The sequence below is a fragment of the Pleurodeles waltl genome, chromosome 6 (assembly GCF_031143425.1).
Source record: "Pleurodeles waltl isolate 20211129_DDA chromosome 6, aPleWal1.hap1.20221129, whole genome shotgun sequence".
Taxonomy (NCBI): Eukaryota; Metazoa; Chordata; class Amphibia; order Caudata; family Salamandridae; genus Pleurodeles; species Pleurodeles waltl.
In genome coordinates this window covers 839,621,729-839,637,010 of record NC_090445.1, presented here as the reverse complement: position 1 = coordinate 839,637,010, position 15,282 = coordinate 839,621,729, and the positions used below count along the sequence as shown (strand labels likewise).

Below are 15,282 nucleotides of genomic sequence, written 5' to 3'. Positions count from 1 at the left end.
GCAGCCCAGTGCTTAATGGGTGTTGGCAGTTGCAGCCCTGTTTGCACTGATTTTTGGGGTCCTGTACCTATTTTTCCTCAACATACTTTGAACCAGACCAAGAAACAGAAAAAGAGCAAAAGGAAACAGAAAAAGAGCAAAAGGAAACAGAAAAAGAGCAAAAGGAAACAGAAAAAGAGCAAAAGGAAACAGAAAAAGAGCAAAAGGAAACAGAAAAAGAGCAAAAGGAAGAAGAAAAAGATGGAGAAATAGACCCAAAGGGAGAAAAGAAAACAGCAATGAAAACATACAGGGGTTAAATAAAGAAGCAAGGAGTGTCTGGTGGTGGATTAAACAGACATTCAGTGGAATCATGACTATGTAGCTTTGGTATCCGGCAGAGACCTTCGATAGTGCCAGTTGTGGACTTTGGAGCAAATCTTTGGGCCCCCACACTTATTCTTTTAATGACAGATGTAGCTTATGGCAAGCACTTCAAGCAAAGCAGAAATTATGTGAGACGGCACACGAAACGCTGACAGTAGGTCGAGTATGTACAAATCATTTATTGTAGAAAAATACAAAACACATTGAGAAAAGTTGATTGTATTGTTTTAAATTAAAACGCAGTTAAGAAAAAACGTAAATACAAAGGGAGATGTCAGTTTTAAAATCCATCCACTAATGTAAAAATACAAATTCTCAGCTAAAGTTGCACATTAAGTGGTTAAAAAATTGAAATTCTAGTTAATTCGATTCTTAATTGGTTTCAACAGAGGTATGGGAACAATTATAAAAAACATAAACCAACAACAATTCAAATGTTTTCATTTTAAAAACATGGGACAAATATCCTATTACTAAATGTATTTTAAAATACAAATGTTCCGTAACCTAAAAGTACACAATGTAGCTTGGTAAAAACCAGGAAATGTGAGTTAACCCAAACCATTGCGCTTGTATTTGTACAAGAGTTATGACAACAATGGGGGGGGGGGGGGGGGGGGGGTGTGTGTGTGTGTGTGTGTGTGTGTGTGTGTGTGTGTGTGTGTGTGTGTGTGTGTGTGTGTGTGTGTGTGTGTGTGTGTGTGTGTGTGTGTGTGTGTGTGTGTGTGTGTGTGTGTGTGTGTGTGTGTGTGTGTGTGTGTGTGTGTGTGTGTGTGTGTGTGTGTGTTTTCGCCCTATAGGAACTTTTTACAGTCTGCATAGTAACGTAGAATAAAGAGACCACGTACTAGGGACGCACCAGCCTGCACATTTATGCTGTAAAGTGAACAACTGTGCAATGCAAAACTCTTCCTCAAGCGACTTTCCGATTTCAACTGTTTTTTTTTAAAAAAAATTTATTTATTTATTTTAGGGTACAGGCCATATGCAACATCACTGACTATTATGGCTGCTGATTATCTATATTTGAGTTTATATATATATATATAATATATGTATTTGTATATATAGATAGATACATACACACACACATAAAATCTATTTTGCTGCAGACTGACCGAAAGGCCAACAGATTAAGGACAAATTAACAAAAACTCATAAAATTACAGTATAAGAAGTAACTTCAAATAATAAAAACATGCACCAAAAGCTTTTCTTGTGCATTTTTCGAATGGGAAAAAAAAAAAGAAAAAAAAGTTTCCATTATTTTTTTCGAACAGTTTACATGAGTATAAATTATTTGTAACCATTTCTTTACACTAGCATGAATAATAGTTACACAGTTGTGCAGACGATATCCGCTATAAAGATGAAGACGAAAGATGACAGGATTTACAACCATCCTTGTTCTCCGGGTGGTTGGCACATTCATAATTTGTACTTAAAATGAAGCTCCTTTGTACATTCTTAAAAGATTTACTTAAATGCAAACTATAAAGAAACTTGACAACGAACCACATGTGTTTGTGTAACATTTGTAATTGTACGAAGTCAAGGGTACACACTTTTCACTAAAAGCGATGTTTGGGACAAAGGCTAAATTTGCATCTCTTACCCTCTTTGCGTGCTCTGGATCACCTCCGACATGCCTAACGCTGAAGAAATGTCTATTTCAGATTGTCTAAGCCAGACAAGATGCCTGCTGATATCTTATCCTTTTGCATTATTAGATGGGATTTGCTTTTTGCAAACATTACAAGTTATCATTTAAAGACTTTACTTAAAAAAACAACTACATGAAATAAAACATAGAGAACAGTTTTCCCAGCACAAAGTACGTTTCAGTAGTTAAAAACACCCATCTTAGAAACTAAATCTGAAGATTCAAAAGACGGTCTTCGTGTTCTTGTGTAAGACATCCCACCATAGCTAATCACAGATGGTAGAAGATAACAGAAACATGGAAGCGGGGTTCAGTAGTAATAAAGCATGTTCTAAAAATGAAATTCTCTTAAAATTACATTTGCTTGTTTGGTTTCATCATAAACTGCCTCATAACATCGGCGTTCTGAAGGAAATCGAACATTTTATATCAAAACACGGTCACAAAAGTTATCAATTCAGCAAGGCACCGAAGGCAGAAGCTGGAGGAAACAAGGACATGGTGATAACCATAAGAGACTAATCAGTTCAGGCATACAATATCACAGCTAATGTGAATTAAGCATCACTTTTACTATCTCCTTTAATGGTTCCCATCATCCTGAATACAGTTCTCAACACGGTCTCTAAAAGGAACACAGTATGCTTATTTGAGAAAAACAAGTGGCAATACACGATTAAAAAAGGCAGCCACAAGTGGCATTCATATTTTTCTCTACTAAAGTCAGTTCTTTTTTCTATGAAGGCTGTTTAATTAACATGGAGTTCCACAGGAGCAGGCACTTTGTGAAATGCATGACAAAATGAAATGCAGCCTGTCAGTCAACTGGAGATGGAACATTGTGTTTCTTGAGATACAATCCGTGTAAAGCAAAAATACAAGCAACTCCTGAGACTTCATCAAGAGCTTATTCCTCTCAACAACGTCAGTCACCATGCACAGCACTTAAAGGGTCAGGACTGAGTATCCATACGTGGTTATTGATGAATAAGTTGGTAAAATCCATCCTATGAAAATTAATGATGGCTGGTCTTTAAAGGTACACTGTACTTTACCAGTTTTAGTGCCCCCCTAAATATTATTTAGTCTTGTTAACCATCCTTTATAAAGCAATATGAAACCAAAAATAGTTTGAAGGCTAGTAAGGATCAGAAAACAGTGGTCAGTTTGCCTTGAAAACATTAGGACGCCACAACTTGATTAGGAACCACACAAACATTTTTATAACACCATGTCGTGCTGATGAACTGAAATCTGGACAAACATTCCAAAAGCAGAGCATTAAAAGAACATAACTATCATAAAATATACATCTTGATTAACTTTTATAAATTGAGTTTGCTTCATTGTTCTAAACACATGCACTTCTATAAAGACACAATAGACTTAAAAAGTAGTGCAGTGGTACTTAATGCCACCTGTCATATAAAGAATGATGAAAACAGCAATGACCACAGCTTCAATATGCTTACACATTAGAAATGGATAAAGAGCAGATATTCTACAAAGAGTATGGTCCAGGTGTACTCCTAGTAAGACCAGCTTGTTTTTTTTTCTTCACAGCGATTAAATAAGTAAGAACCCTTACAGGTGCTAATATCTGTATAGATCATTTCAACTTTATAATGCCATTTGTTTGTCAGTAAAAGCAGTGTTGACATCAGACAATTCCGGAGTGAACAACAAACATGCCATCTTGTGATGTTAATACACCAAAGTATGATGTGGCCATTTACTGTTCACAGCAGCAACACTTGGAGAAAGAATCTATTTAGGGTTTTTTCCTGGATGTTGTACTTGCCTTGCCCTCTTAGAAGCTAATGTTTGTGCTTTATTTCACTTTGGAGCGGTTGCTTACTTATTACCCAAGACATTTTACATGTTAAATAAAAAGGTAATTGTGAATGGCAGATGAGAAAATGGATATCAAACCAGCGTTCTTGATGAAATTCACACCACCAGGCTGTCTCTGCTCAATGCATTACTCTGTTAAAGAAAGAAAACATTTTGTAAATGTTATGTTTTTCATTTATTACAAAAGTGCAATACACACTCATCTGACAATTCTACTTCAGCAAAACCGCCCTAGATAATATACAGCTACACCAGTTTCTATTCACATTTTAGTAAAGAATATGTACCAAGGCAACCTCATAGGCAGTTGGGAGAGTAGAATATTTTGCATGATTGCTACCTGGGAAAGGAACTACACTTTCTGCTAGCTTAACATCTGGTATCTCCCTGTTGACACTTTTGCCCATTCCAGCCGACGGATCAACCAGCAGTCCTCTAAAGACAAGAAGAAATTGTTTGAAAAGCACAGTGGGATCTGGTAAGGATGACAGGTTTCAAGAATATAACACCAGAAACCTCTGTTTCCCAGCAGTATTGAGATTAACTTCCACATGCATAAAGATGATTCCCATATCCTTATCTTTATCTTTTTAGAGAGCAAACATTAAGAAAAATGTGTCACTAAAAATGTATAGTGAAATAATAAACCTAACATGTTTAAAGGCTTAACTGAAAACTGTGCACTTTGAAACATGCTTACTCTGGTGTCAGCCACAATATAGTTCGACATAAAATTAAATAGTGAAAATATTGAAATATTCTGACAAGATGAGTACTAATGGTGTACTACAGGGTAATGGTTTAAATTTAAATGAAATTTTTATTTTTCATGCTTAGCACTAGTTCAAAGGCCTCACGTTTAAATTTTTTTCAAGAGGTATGTTGTTTTAAAAAGAATGCTAGCTTTGCAAAAATAATTTTTCTTCAAGCCTCCTGTGTGACTTGCACACTGTGGAAAACGTATGTTCTTTGCTTAGTAAGGTACAACCTAAACAATAGGCCTCAGCGATCAATGTCATGTTTTTCATGTAACATTTTTATTTCTGTTTGAGTTTCATTTTTGGCAGGAAGCACATTTTATGCTTTCACATAGTTTTAAAGGTTACTAATCACGGAAGCTTGTGTCCGAAGAAGACAAGAGAGGAGTGACATTATAAACCAATCATGGCTGCAGAACACGTGAAGAGAAGCATCTGATGTGCAGAAGAAGTTTCTTTGGTTGGAAACTAAAATACCTCATAGTCATGTCCAATAAAAGCTTAGTCAGTAATTTTAGGGACTTCAATATAGCAACGTTTTAGGTGATGTAAGTTAGTTTGGTTCCAGTTTTATGCTGAGTTAGATGTGTTTCTATCTTTGCCTATGATTTTAACAATTTCAGTTATATTTTGCCCAACTTGCTGAACTATTTCCCTTCATGTCCTGATGCTCCAGTGCTCTGCTGATGAAGGCTCTACCATTTGCTGATCCATTTAGGAGAAGTATAACCAATGTGCATTTGTCTTTCTTGCAGGATTTTCTTTCTTAGAAAATCCAACTGCTTATTTTGGTTAGCGCCCTAGTTAGGTGTTTCCCAAACTAATTTTTGTTTAATTTTTTCTTTTTGCACGAAGCCCACACGTGTTGCAATCAATCAAGTGACAACAACTTAGATGAAGACACTTTATTCCACGAACTCCTCAAGTCACCACCAGCCTCTCACTGCTTCACCAACATTCTAAGGTTAGCTCCCAGCCAGTCCATTTGTCCTCACATTCTAAGGTGGACCAGGAGCATACCACTGCTAATTATTTACAGTAATTCACTATACACTAAAGGGTACTTATTCTAAATATGATAGGAGTACATAATAACACAAGTTTACTTAAAGATTAATGTTCATGGATATACAGAAATATTTACATCGATTGAGGAGATGAATCTTGGTTGAGCACTTATTCCTTATGTGCTCTGCTTACAACATATCTCCCTTCCTTTACGAGAGAAAATATAGTCATTGTGCCATGCAGGGCTCCTCCTGGTTCTTAAATTGCGTTCTTTACAGTTTGCTGAATTTCCAATTTCATTCTCGACTGTTAAATTGTCCTTGCAATCATTCTTCATCTCTTGATGATGTACAATACGGTCCATGCTCCAGTACCTACCATCCTCTAATTTGACATTTTTATAAATTTCCTTAATCCGGAGTGGTTCTGAGAATTTACTGCTCTCATTTAGTATGCGATTTGGAAGTCTAACTTTCACCATCTGTCCTACCTGCCATGACCTGTCCTTGGTACTAAATTTGTCATTATACCAATTCCTGTACTTTTCTTGTTTACGTCTCACACACTCAGCGGACTCTTCTCTTTGCACATACACTTGATCTCCTCCTTTCAACCAGTTAGGATTGAGCTTGGTACCAGGATGTCTTCCCTTCAAGGATTGAAAAGGTGATATGCCAGTAACTGCATTGGGTGTGGTGTGATAAGACCACAACATCTGTCTTAACTGTTCCTCACATGATACACTCGACATTCTCGCCCTCTGAATTCACTCCTTAAACATTCTATTAATTTGTTCGTCCAAACCGTTTGCCTTAGGATTGTATAAGGCAGTCCTGAAGTGATGGATGCCCCAAGTTTTTAGGAATTCTTTCATAGCATCAGAAGTAAATTGTACTCCATTGTCCGTTACTAATGTACTGGGAACTCCTTCTCTCATGAAAGTTTCAATTAGAAAGTTAGTAACATCTGTCGTCGTTACTTGGTTTACTATTTTAAACATCGTCCAATGTGACTGATATTCAATCAAAACAAAAATGTAACGGCCTCTATTACCCACGTGATTTATTGGACCCAAAATGTCCAGCCCTAGTTTGTCCCATGGTTTTGATGGAACACTCATAGGTGACAAGGAGGCCTTCCTTGTTACATTAATCTGGTCACTCATAGGACATACTGTACATTCCCTAACCAAATTTTCCACTAACCCATCCATCTTGGGGAACCAGTACGTAGCTCGCAGTTTGTTTTTCGTCATACTTCTTCCTAGGTGACCTTCATGCGCTAACTCAATTAATTTACCCCACAGCTTGCCAGGAGGTATGACCCTTTTTCCTCTCATGACCAATTCATCACAAATATGAAGCTCCAACCTGACATCCCAGTATCCTTTTAGATCCTCCTCCACATCTCTCAAATTACTAGGCCACCCATTAACAATTTTTTCTTTTAGTAGGTTCAGTACACTATCCTTCTTGGTCTCACTTACCATTCCTCTTTAGTGAGGCTTGCTAGTTCCACCTTTAATACAGGTTCTTGTGTTAAAACGTACTTCATACATACCTGCTTATCCATTCCTTCCATATCACGTTTCATGGGTCTAGACAGGTAGTCAGCAATGGCATTTTTGCTGCCAGGAACATACAGTACGTTAAAATTATAATTTTTAAGACCAATCATCCACTTGGCTATTCGTGGAGTAGCCCGTTCTCTACCTTGAGTGGTAAATACACCGACTAAAGGTTTATGGTCGGTTTTGATTGTGAATGGTAGGCCCCACAAGAAAAATTTGAAATGATTTACTGCCCAGTAGCAAGCTAGCGTTTCTCTTTCAATAGTTTAATATCTTCCCTCTGCTTCATTTAAAGCTCTGGAGGCGAAGGCTATAATCCTATCTTGACCATCAATTCTTTGAGACAATGTTGCCCCCAAACCTTGACTACTGTCATCTGTGGTCACCCAAGTTTTTAGTTTGGAATCAAAATGTCCTAAATAAGGTGACTGAACTATTGCCTCCTTGATTTTGTCAAATGCTTGTTGGCATGCAAATGTAAATGTAAATTAGCACTTGTATAGCGCACTACTCACCCGTTAGGGTCTCAAGGCGCTGTACTCATACCGCTATGGAACCCCTCCTGGCTTTTCCCTGTGAGGAACAGCACCCCCAGGGTGAAGCCAGGCATCCAAGCGCTGTTGGGGCCGTTGTGGAGATTAAGCAAGCTATTGCCCAGAGTTGCAGAGTGGGACCCATGAATTAGATTAGGCACCGAGGCGAGAATTATCTGGTCAAGGGGAATTGAGCCCAAGACCTGCCGAAGCGGGACTTGAACCCTGGTCTTGAGCCAGATCTCTGCTTCAGGGTCTGCCGCTCTAACCATTGAGCCACACTTCTATATTCCAAACAAAAGATACATCCTTCTTCAGAAGTTTCCTCATGGGAACAGTAACCATGGCAAGTTCTGTACGAATTTTGCCATGTATTCGGCTAGGCCCAGGAAAGACTCGAGTTCTTGTTTATTCATAGGGGGAAGGGCTTCTTTTACTGCTTTTATTAGGGCGTATTTAGGTTGGATCCCTTCTTTCGTTATTTTATGCCCAAGGTATTCTACAGATTCCACCCCAAAACAACATTTTTCTTTCTTGATTGTCATGCCAGCCTGACTTAACACTCGAAAAACTTTTCTGAGGGTATCATCATGTTCTTCCTTAGCATCACCATAGATTAACATGTCACCCTGGAAGCATAGGACGTGGTCAATTCCTTTCAAGATACTTTGCATAATGCGTTGGAACACAGCGGTCGCAGACGTTAGTCCAAATGGCATTTGGCAATATCCGAAAGCACCAAACGGCGTAATAAAGGAGGTTAGTGCCCGTGAAGAAGGATGCAATTCAACCCGATGGTATGCTGAGGAAAGATACATAATGCTAAAAAACTGAGCTGGGCCCATGGTACTTAACATGTCATTAATTCTGGGTAGGGGGAACCTTTCTACCCAAATACATGCGTTTAAATCTCTTAAGTCAACACATATGCGTATGCCATTACCTCCTGGCTACTAAAGTGGGGGCCAGCCATAATGAGCTCTCAATTGGTTCAAAGCCCCCTAATCGTTTAATCTGCTTAATTCATGCTTCAATGGTTCCTGCATGAGGAAGGGAATAGGTCTTACCTTATGAGAAATCGGTTTTGCTTCATCCTTAAGAATAATTTTGTGCTGGTAGTCAACTAACCGGCCTAATTTATCATTCAAAACTTCAGGGAACTCCTTACATAGAGCATAATCCTTGCTTGAATTTTCCGTTACGAGTACAGGTTCTTCTAAATTGGGGTCCAAACGTATACCCAACTCCTTTTGATGTTTCCATCCTAGCAGATTTGACCCTCTATTAGTAAAGTAAACTTTACCTGTGGTCTGTCTATTCTTAAATGTAATTTGCATATTTAACATTCCCTTCAAGGGTATCGGATCATTATTGTATTCACCTGGGGATATATCAGCTGGTAACAACTTGTATCCCTTTTTCCTGAAACAGTTTTCATAGATGCAATAATCTATAAATGTGAATGGTGAACATGAATCGGGAAACACCCTTATCCTCTCACCATCCAAGATGATGTCACACGAAGGGTATGTCTCGGTTGTACCTTTTGTTTCATTACAGTCTTTCACTTGTAACACAAACTTATCATGATACTCCTGATTGTCTTCTACTTTATGTACAACTTTACTTCCCCCAAACTCGCCTTTATCATTTTTACATACTCTTGCAGAATGTCCCCTGGCTCCACATTTCCTGCATACACAACGTCTAGCAGGGCACTCCGGGTTATTTGCAAAATGTTTGCTATTGCCACACCTATAGCATCTACTCCTTGTATTGTCGGAGTTATTTTTCTTGTGTAACACTTCCTGATTTTTACTTCCTTACTCATGTTTTACTTCTTTAAACTCTTGTTTGGGACTAATTTTAACCTCTTTTACCTCATCTGGAATAGTGGTATTTTTCATAAATTTCATGCATTTCACTGTGTGCTCTATTCCCTTGGCAACCTTAATTGCTTCCTTTAAAGCAGGGTTCAGAATTAATAATTTCTCCTGCACTTTGTTATTGTTAGTGCATCTGACCAACTGGTCTCTGATCAACGAATCTTCGAGGCATCCAAAATCGCAGGTGGTTGCGAGTCCCTTCAAACATGCAAGGTAATTTGACACTTTTTCCTCCTTACCTTGTGTCCTAGAAAAAAAATTGTGCCTTTCTAGAACAATATTAATTCTTAGTCCAAAATGTCCCTCTAATTTCTTAACTGCTTTCTCGTATTCATCAAGTTCTTCCCCATCTTCTTCCTCTTTCTCAGGGTCTGCTAGATTATGGTAAACCTTCCGCCCTTGTATCCCCAGGTTATACAACAGGATATGCTGCTTCCTCAAGGATGAACATTTTTCCCCACCAATAGCTATTAGGTAGGATTCAAATAATTGTATCCAATCCTTCCACAGTAAGCTTGGTTCCCCTACTTCATTCAGGAACGGGGGAGGTTGAGACATGCTAGCAGCAGCCATTTTATATGTTGGACTTAATTCCCTTACAGATTATTTAATATGAATTAGTATTTGTCATGATCACACAATACTCCTAAATGTGATGAAAGGTATATTCTTTGAGAACCCACCATACACTAACACAACTATCCAATACACAAGTACAAATACTTAAGGATTTCTGGCAGTCACTTACTCAACATTCTTATATAGTTCACTCAGGACATTGACCCCAAAAATACAGTTAAACGAAGGCCAGTCCTTCCTGTAGACCCTTGCACAATGTTCCTTACTGTAACCGAGGGTTCCTTATTCTATGTCTGTCCTTAGCGCTAGGATAAACGTGCCGTCTATCCTATCCAGACTTGGTTCACTTCCCTCGTCGTTTCTCTTACAGCGCAGCTGCTGGGTTGTAGCGGTAGCATAAAAAATATGCCTCCTACCACGCTTAAGGATTATTTCCTCCGCCCACCTCAGCGCCACCCTAGGGCGCTGCTTTCCGCTTGACTAGACCGCCTCCAGTCCAACACTTCCTATCGGCTCGCTAGTTGGCTGCCTTCACCTCACAATCACCCTTGCGGTCTCCGCCACTCCAGCCTGCGCTCCGTTGAGATCGGTCGCCTCCCGATCCACGCCTCTCGTCAAGTTCAGCTGGTTCGGATGCTTCACCCCACAAATATTATCTGCGCTCTCTGCTGTGATTGGTCGCTTATCGATCCACATACACGACGCCTCACGCCTGGTTCAAGAACCGATTCACTTCAAGTTACTTCCAGGTAAGAGCGTCTCCAACCACTTCTTCCCTCCGTATTAAGTGAATATAGGTCCAAATTCTTCGATAGTTGTCTGGCACACTGACCTGTCACTGCCGTCCCGTACAACAGCAGTTATCTCGGACTACGGTCCTTGGTCCACAAACACATATATGAACTCAGCTGAACGGCACAGATAGTATCACCACGCAGAGAGAACTGATGCTTGTGACTGCCTTTTTCTTCTCAGAAATTCAACATGATGAGGCAAGAGTAGGTGACAGCACTGGCATCAGGGGTGAGGAGTTCAGCTGTCCCCTGCACAGCATCCCATCCTCGCCAAATTAAAGTTGTTGCAATTAATCAAGTGACAACAACTTAGATGAAGAAACTTTATTCCACGAACTCCTCAAGTCACCACCAGCCTCTCACTGCTTCACCAACATTCTAAGGTTAGCTCCCAGACAGTCCATTTGTCCTCACATTCTAAGGTGGACCAGGAGCATACCACTGCTAACTATTTACAGTAATTCACTATAGACTAAAGGGTACTTATTCTAAATATGATAGGAGTACATAATAACACAAGTATACTTAAAGATTAAAGTCCATGGATATACAGACATATTTACATTGATTGAGGAGATGAATCTTGGTTGAGCACTTATTCCTTATGTGCTCTGCTTACAACAACATGCTTTTGGTTTAGAGTGTTGGTTAGGGACAACTGACCTAAATCTAATTTTTTTGAATGTATATTAAGTGATTGTGATTTCATTCATTCGCATAGCTAAATGTACGCCATTTCTATTTTCCATTTGATTATACTGTCACTCCGCGTTATTCTTTTGGAATGTCTTATGCTAACTGCGATAGTTAGATTAAGATTTTTCAGGCGTTTTGGACAGCTGGTGATGTTTCTGTATTTCTATCATTTGGTCTTGCGTTTGGTTTCCGTGGACTTAGCATTTTAATCTAAAAGGCAATACATGTTTAAATTTTACTAAACTGGTGTTGTGATTCATGGCCACATAGGTCATTGTGTGTTTAAATTACAGACTCCAATTGATTATGTTGATTATTTGATGTTATATTTGATGTTTATTGATTCACAGTGTTTAACTGGATGACTTCACACTCATGTTTGAGTTAAAAGTTCTGAGTGGACATCTGAGGATAATAGACGACTGAGGTCACGACATCATAATAATATAAAAGCAAATAAAGTCTCCCACAAGCAAGATTAGATGAGTCATAACTGGATCTGCCTCAATGCATTAAAATCTGATCTTTTCTAGTGGGTTACGGAGACCAGATGGTGCTCGTGCTTGACTGCCCCGTATCATAGTTTACCCCTTTACCAAAATATACGTCAAGATTGTCAGGTGTGATCTGAAAGCTATGGGTTGTGTAGCAATAAACCATTCCATTGTAAGGTAAGCATGCAGTTTATTGGGGAACAGGTACAATGTATCCTATGTCTGTCAAGGTAACTCCAACTATCACCACTCTACTATTCTTATCCCTGTATTCTAGAACTTCTTTGGTTACACAGTTGCCTAGGTACAGGTATCCTAGATACCATATCTCCCTTTCTAAGCAAAAATATAAATTACATTCAACAATATATAAAACGAAAAATATTCACAGTGATACAGAATTAAAGGTAGGTACAGAAATACACGATACAGAATTAAAGTTACAGAATTACATAATGCAAGTGATAACCCTACTCTTTTCCTTATATTAAACTAAACAAGTATATATAGAAAAGTTGACCAACATTGGATCTATTTGACCATGCAGACCTTAACATCAAGATGCTAAAATGTAAGGATAATGTGATGCTATCAACCCATTACAAAATCATGAACTTACGTCTCTACCAGTATGAGTAGACCTTTTGGAAGTATGCGTCCTGAAGATCTAAGGTTGACATATAATCTCCTAGATTGAGAAGGGGAAGAATATCCTGAAACGCAATCATACGGAATGACTGCCTTTTGAGGCAAGTATTCAGGTCTCCGAGATCCAGGATTGGACGCCAATTTTTCCACTTCTTCTGGACAAGAAAGAAAGGAGAATAAAATCCCTTGTTTCTGCTCCGAGCCAGGACCCTTTCTATAGCTCCTTTCTTGAGCATCGACTGTACTTCCTTTCTGAGGAGCTTGTGGTTCTTCGGTGAACATGGAGGAGGGGAGTGGGGGGGTCTTGGTGGTGGAATTTGCAAGAACTCCAGTGTATGGCCAAATTGAATAAGATTCAACACCCAACTGTCGGAGATGACCATATGCCAATTGTGCAGGTATCAGGAAATCCTTCCCCCTATTATGAGACTTGAAGAAGGATAAGTAGCTGGAGTAAGAGAGAAGTCATTGCCTGCGACCTGTTTCTCTGGAGTGTCGTCCTGCTCTTGTGCTATGCGCGGTTCTAGCAGATGCTGTCTGCGGAGGTTGCCTCTGCTGATTTTGGGCTCGAAAGGATTGAATATTTGAGCTGGAAGCAGGATATTTATACTGCTGGAACCCCTGTCTGTAGGATGGATATCCCCCTTCCTTTGGCACCCCGAAAGGGCTGCTTTCTGAACTGCAGGGTTCCAAGGGACTTTACCGTATCCATACCGGTCTTAATAGCTTGCAGAGGCTCATCAACATGCTTCCCAAAAAGAGCTCCCCCATCAAAAGGCAAGTCAAGAATTTTGCTCTGATCCTCCTGTCTAAAATGTTGTGCGAAGCCAGCCCTGCCTCCTTAAAACAGCTGTGCCTGCCAACCGACGAAAGGCCGTAGTAGCAATATCCATTGCACAGACGAGGTCTTCCGCTGAAGCCTTTTCCTCCTCCTGTACTATCTTCAGTGCTTCTACTTTTGATTCCTCCGGAAGTTGATCTATATAAAGAGCTAGGTCAGCCCATAGCTGCCTGTCAAGTCTTCCCATAACAGCTAATGAGTTTGACATTCTTACTGTAAGGGAGGACATCAAGGAGAAACGCTTCCCAATATTATCAAGCCTTCTCCCTTCCTTATCAGGTGGAGCAGAGACTGGAGCTGAAGGATTTCGAGGCCTGCCCTGTGCCGCTTGAGCAATAACAGAATCCGGCTTGGGATGATCAGTCAGGCACACTGGGGCGTCATCTGGTGCCTTATTTCTTATCCAAGCGGGACAAGACCGCGGTAAAGGTGGCGGGATTCTTCATGACCTTGATACCTACGCTCCATATGTAGTCTACAATGGGCATTGATTTTACGCTTTTTTGAAAGGGCTCCTTAAAGTCATAGAGAAAGCAGTCCATCGGCTTTGTTGGCATAGGTAGTGGAAACCTTTTCACTGCCCATTCCAACATACAGTGAAATCCACCAATGTCCCCTGGTGGAGAGTCTGCAGGGACTGGAGAGGGTGAAGATGGTTAAAGTATCTGATAGTCATCCCATTCAGTGATATGATCTGTCAATTCCCCTTTCTCCCGGTCATCGTCAGACGTGGTGGGGCTGAAAGAGGTGTGTGTGTGTGGTGGCACATCCAACGGTAATATCCGTGGTCTAACTGGCGTAGAAGGAAGAAGTACCGGTCAAGGCATAATTGTCTGCTGGACTTCAGATTCAACTGGTGGGAATCTTTTTCTATAGTTCGCTAACATTAGTTGGAGGTCTGAAATAAGAGATCCTGGCGTAGGAATCATTTGTTCCTGATACGAATACTGATCATCAGGAGAATAAAAGGACTGAGTGTAATACTGGTTATCGTCTCCCAGATCCTGACCCTTTATATGTAGCTCAGAAGGACTATGGGCCACTCTAAATGGCCCTTCCTCATCAGTTTCATTGTCCTCTAAAAGAAGAGCAGGAATCAGGGGTGACACCTTACTGGGTGATGTGTGTGACAGTGTCAGGGATTTTAACTTTCTTGGTTTCTCTGAAATATCCACGGTGATGATGATTGGCGACGACAAGGATGCAATTGTCGACGATGTTCTTGACGCTGGAATCGTCAACGGAGGTGAGGCAACCACCAATTTCAGCATCAGCGACCTGACGGAGGAGGCCGTCGACAACGCTGTTGTAGACTTGGAGACATTGGAGACTGAGCACACTGTATAAACAGTTGTCATAGTAGGTGTCGTCGACGATGCCATGCAGACAGTTCTCGTCGATGTGGTCATCGGCGAAGTCGTCGACAGCTTGACAGACAGCAATTTGAAGGACTGCTTAGACAATGGAGGTGGCAGAGGAGACTCAGAAGACGCTTTCTGACCACATTCTGAGGAGAAAGAATGCTCACCTCTTTCCCAGTGTGATGTTACAACCTTTTTGTGAGGAGAACTTGAAGGCCTGTGCGTTTTGTA

At 40.1% G+C, this 15,282-nt stretch overlaps 1 protein-coding gene across 4 annotated transcripts in view; it reads right to left on the bottom strand.

The window, feature by feature from the left end:
• Nucleotides 1–525: 525 nt before the first annotated feature.
• The window catches only part of LSR (lipolysis stimulated lipoprotein receptor), a 225,389-nt gene continuing 210,632 nt past the window's right edge, over nucleotides 526–15,282 (bottom strand). For all 4 annotated transcript variants that reach the window (XM_069239546.1, XM_069239547.1, XM_069239548.1 and 1 more), the window contains one exon: nucleotides 526–4,015. In XM_069239546.1, coding sequence (XP_069095647.1) covers nucleotides 3,980–4,015 — 36 coding nt within the window. In that variant the 3' untranslated portion in view covers nucleotides 526–3,979. The remainder of the gene's footprint in view (nucleotides 4,016–15,282) is intronic.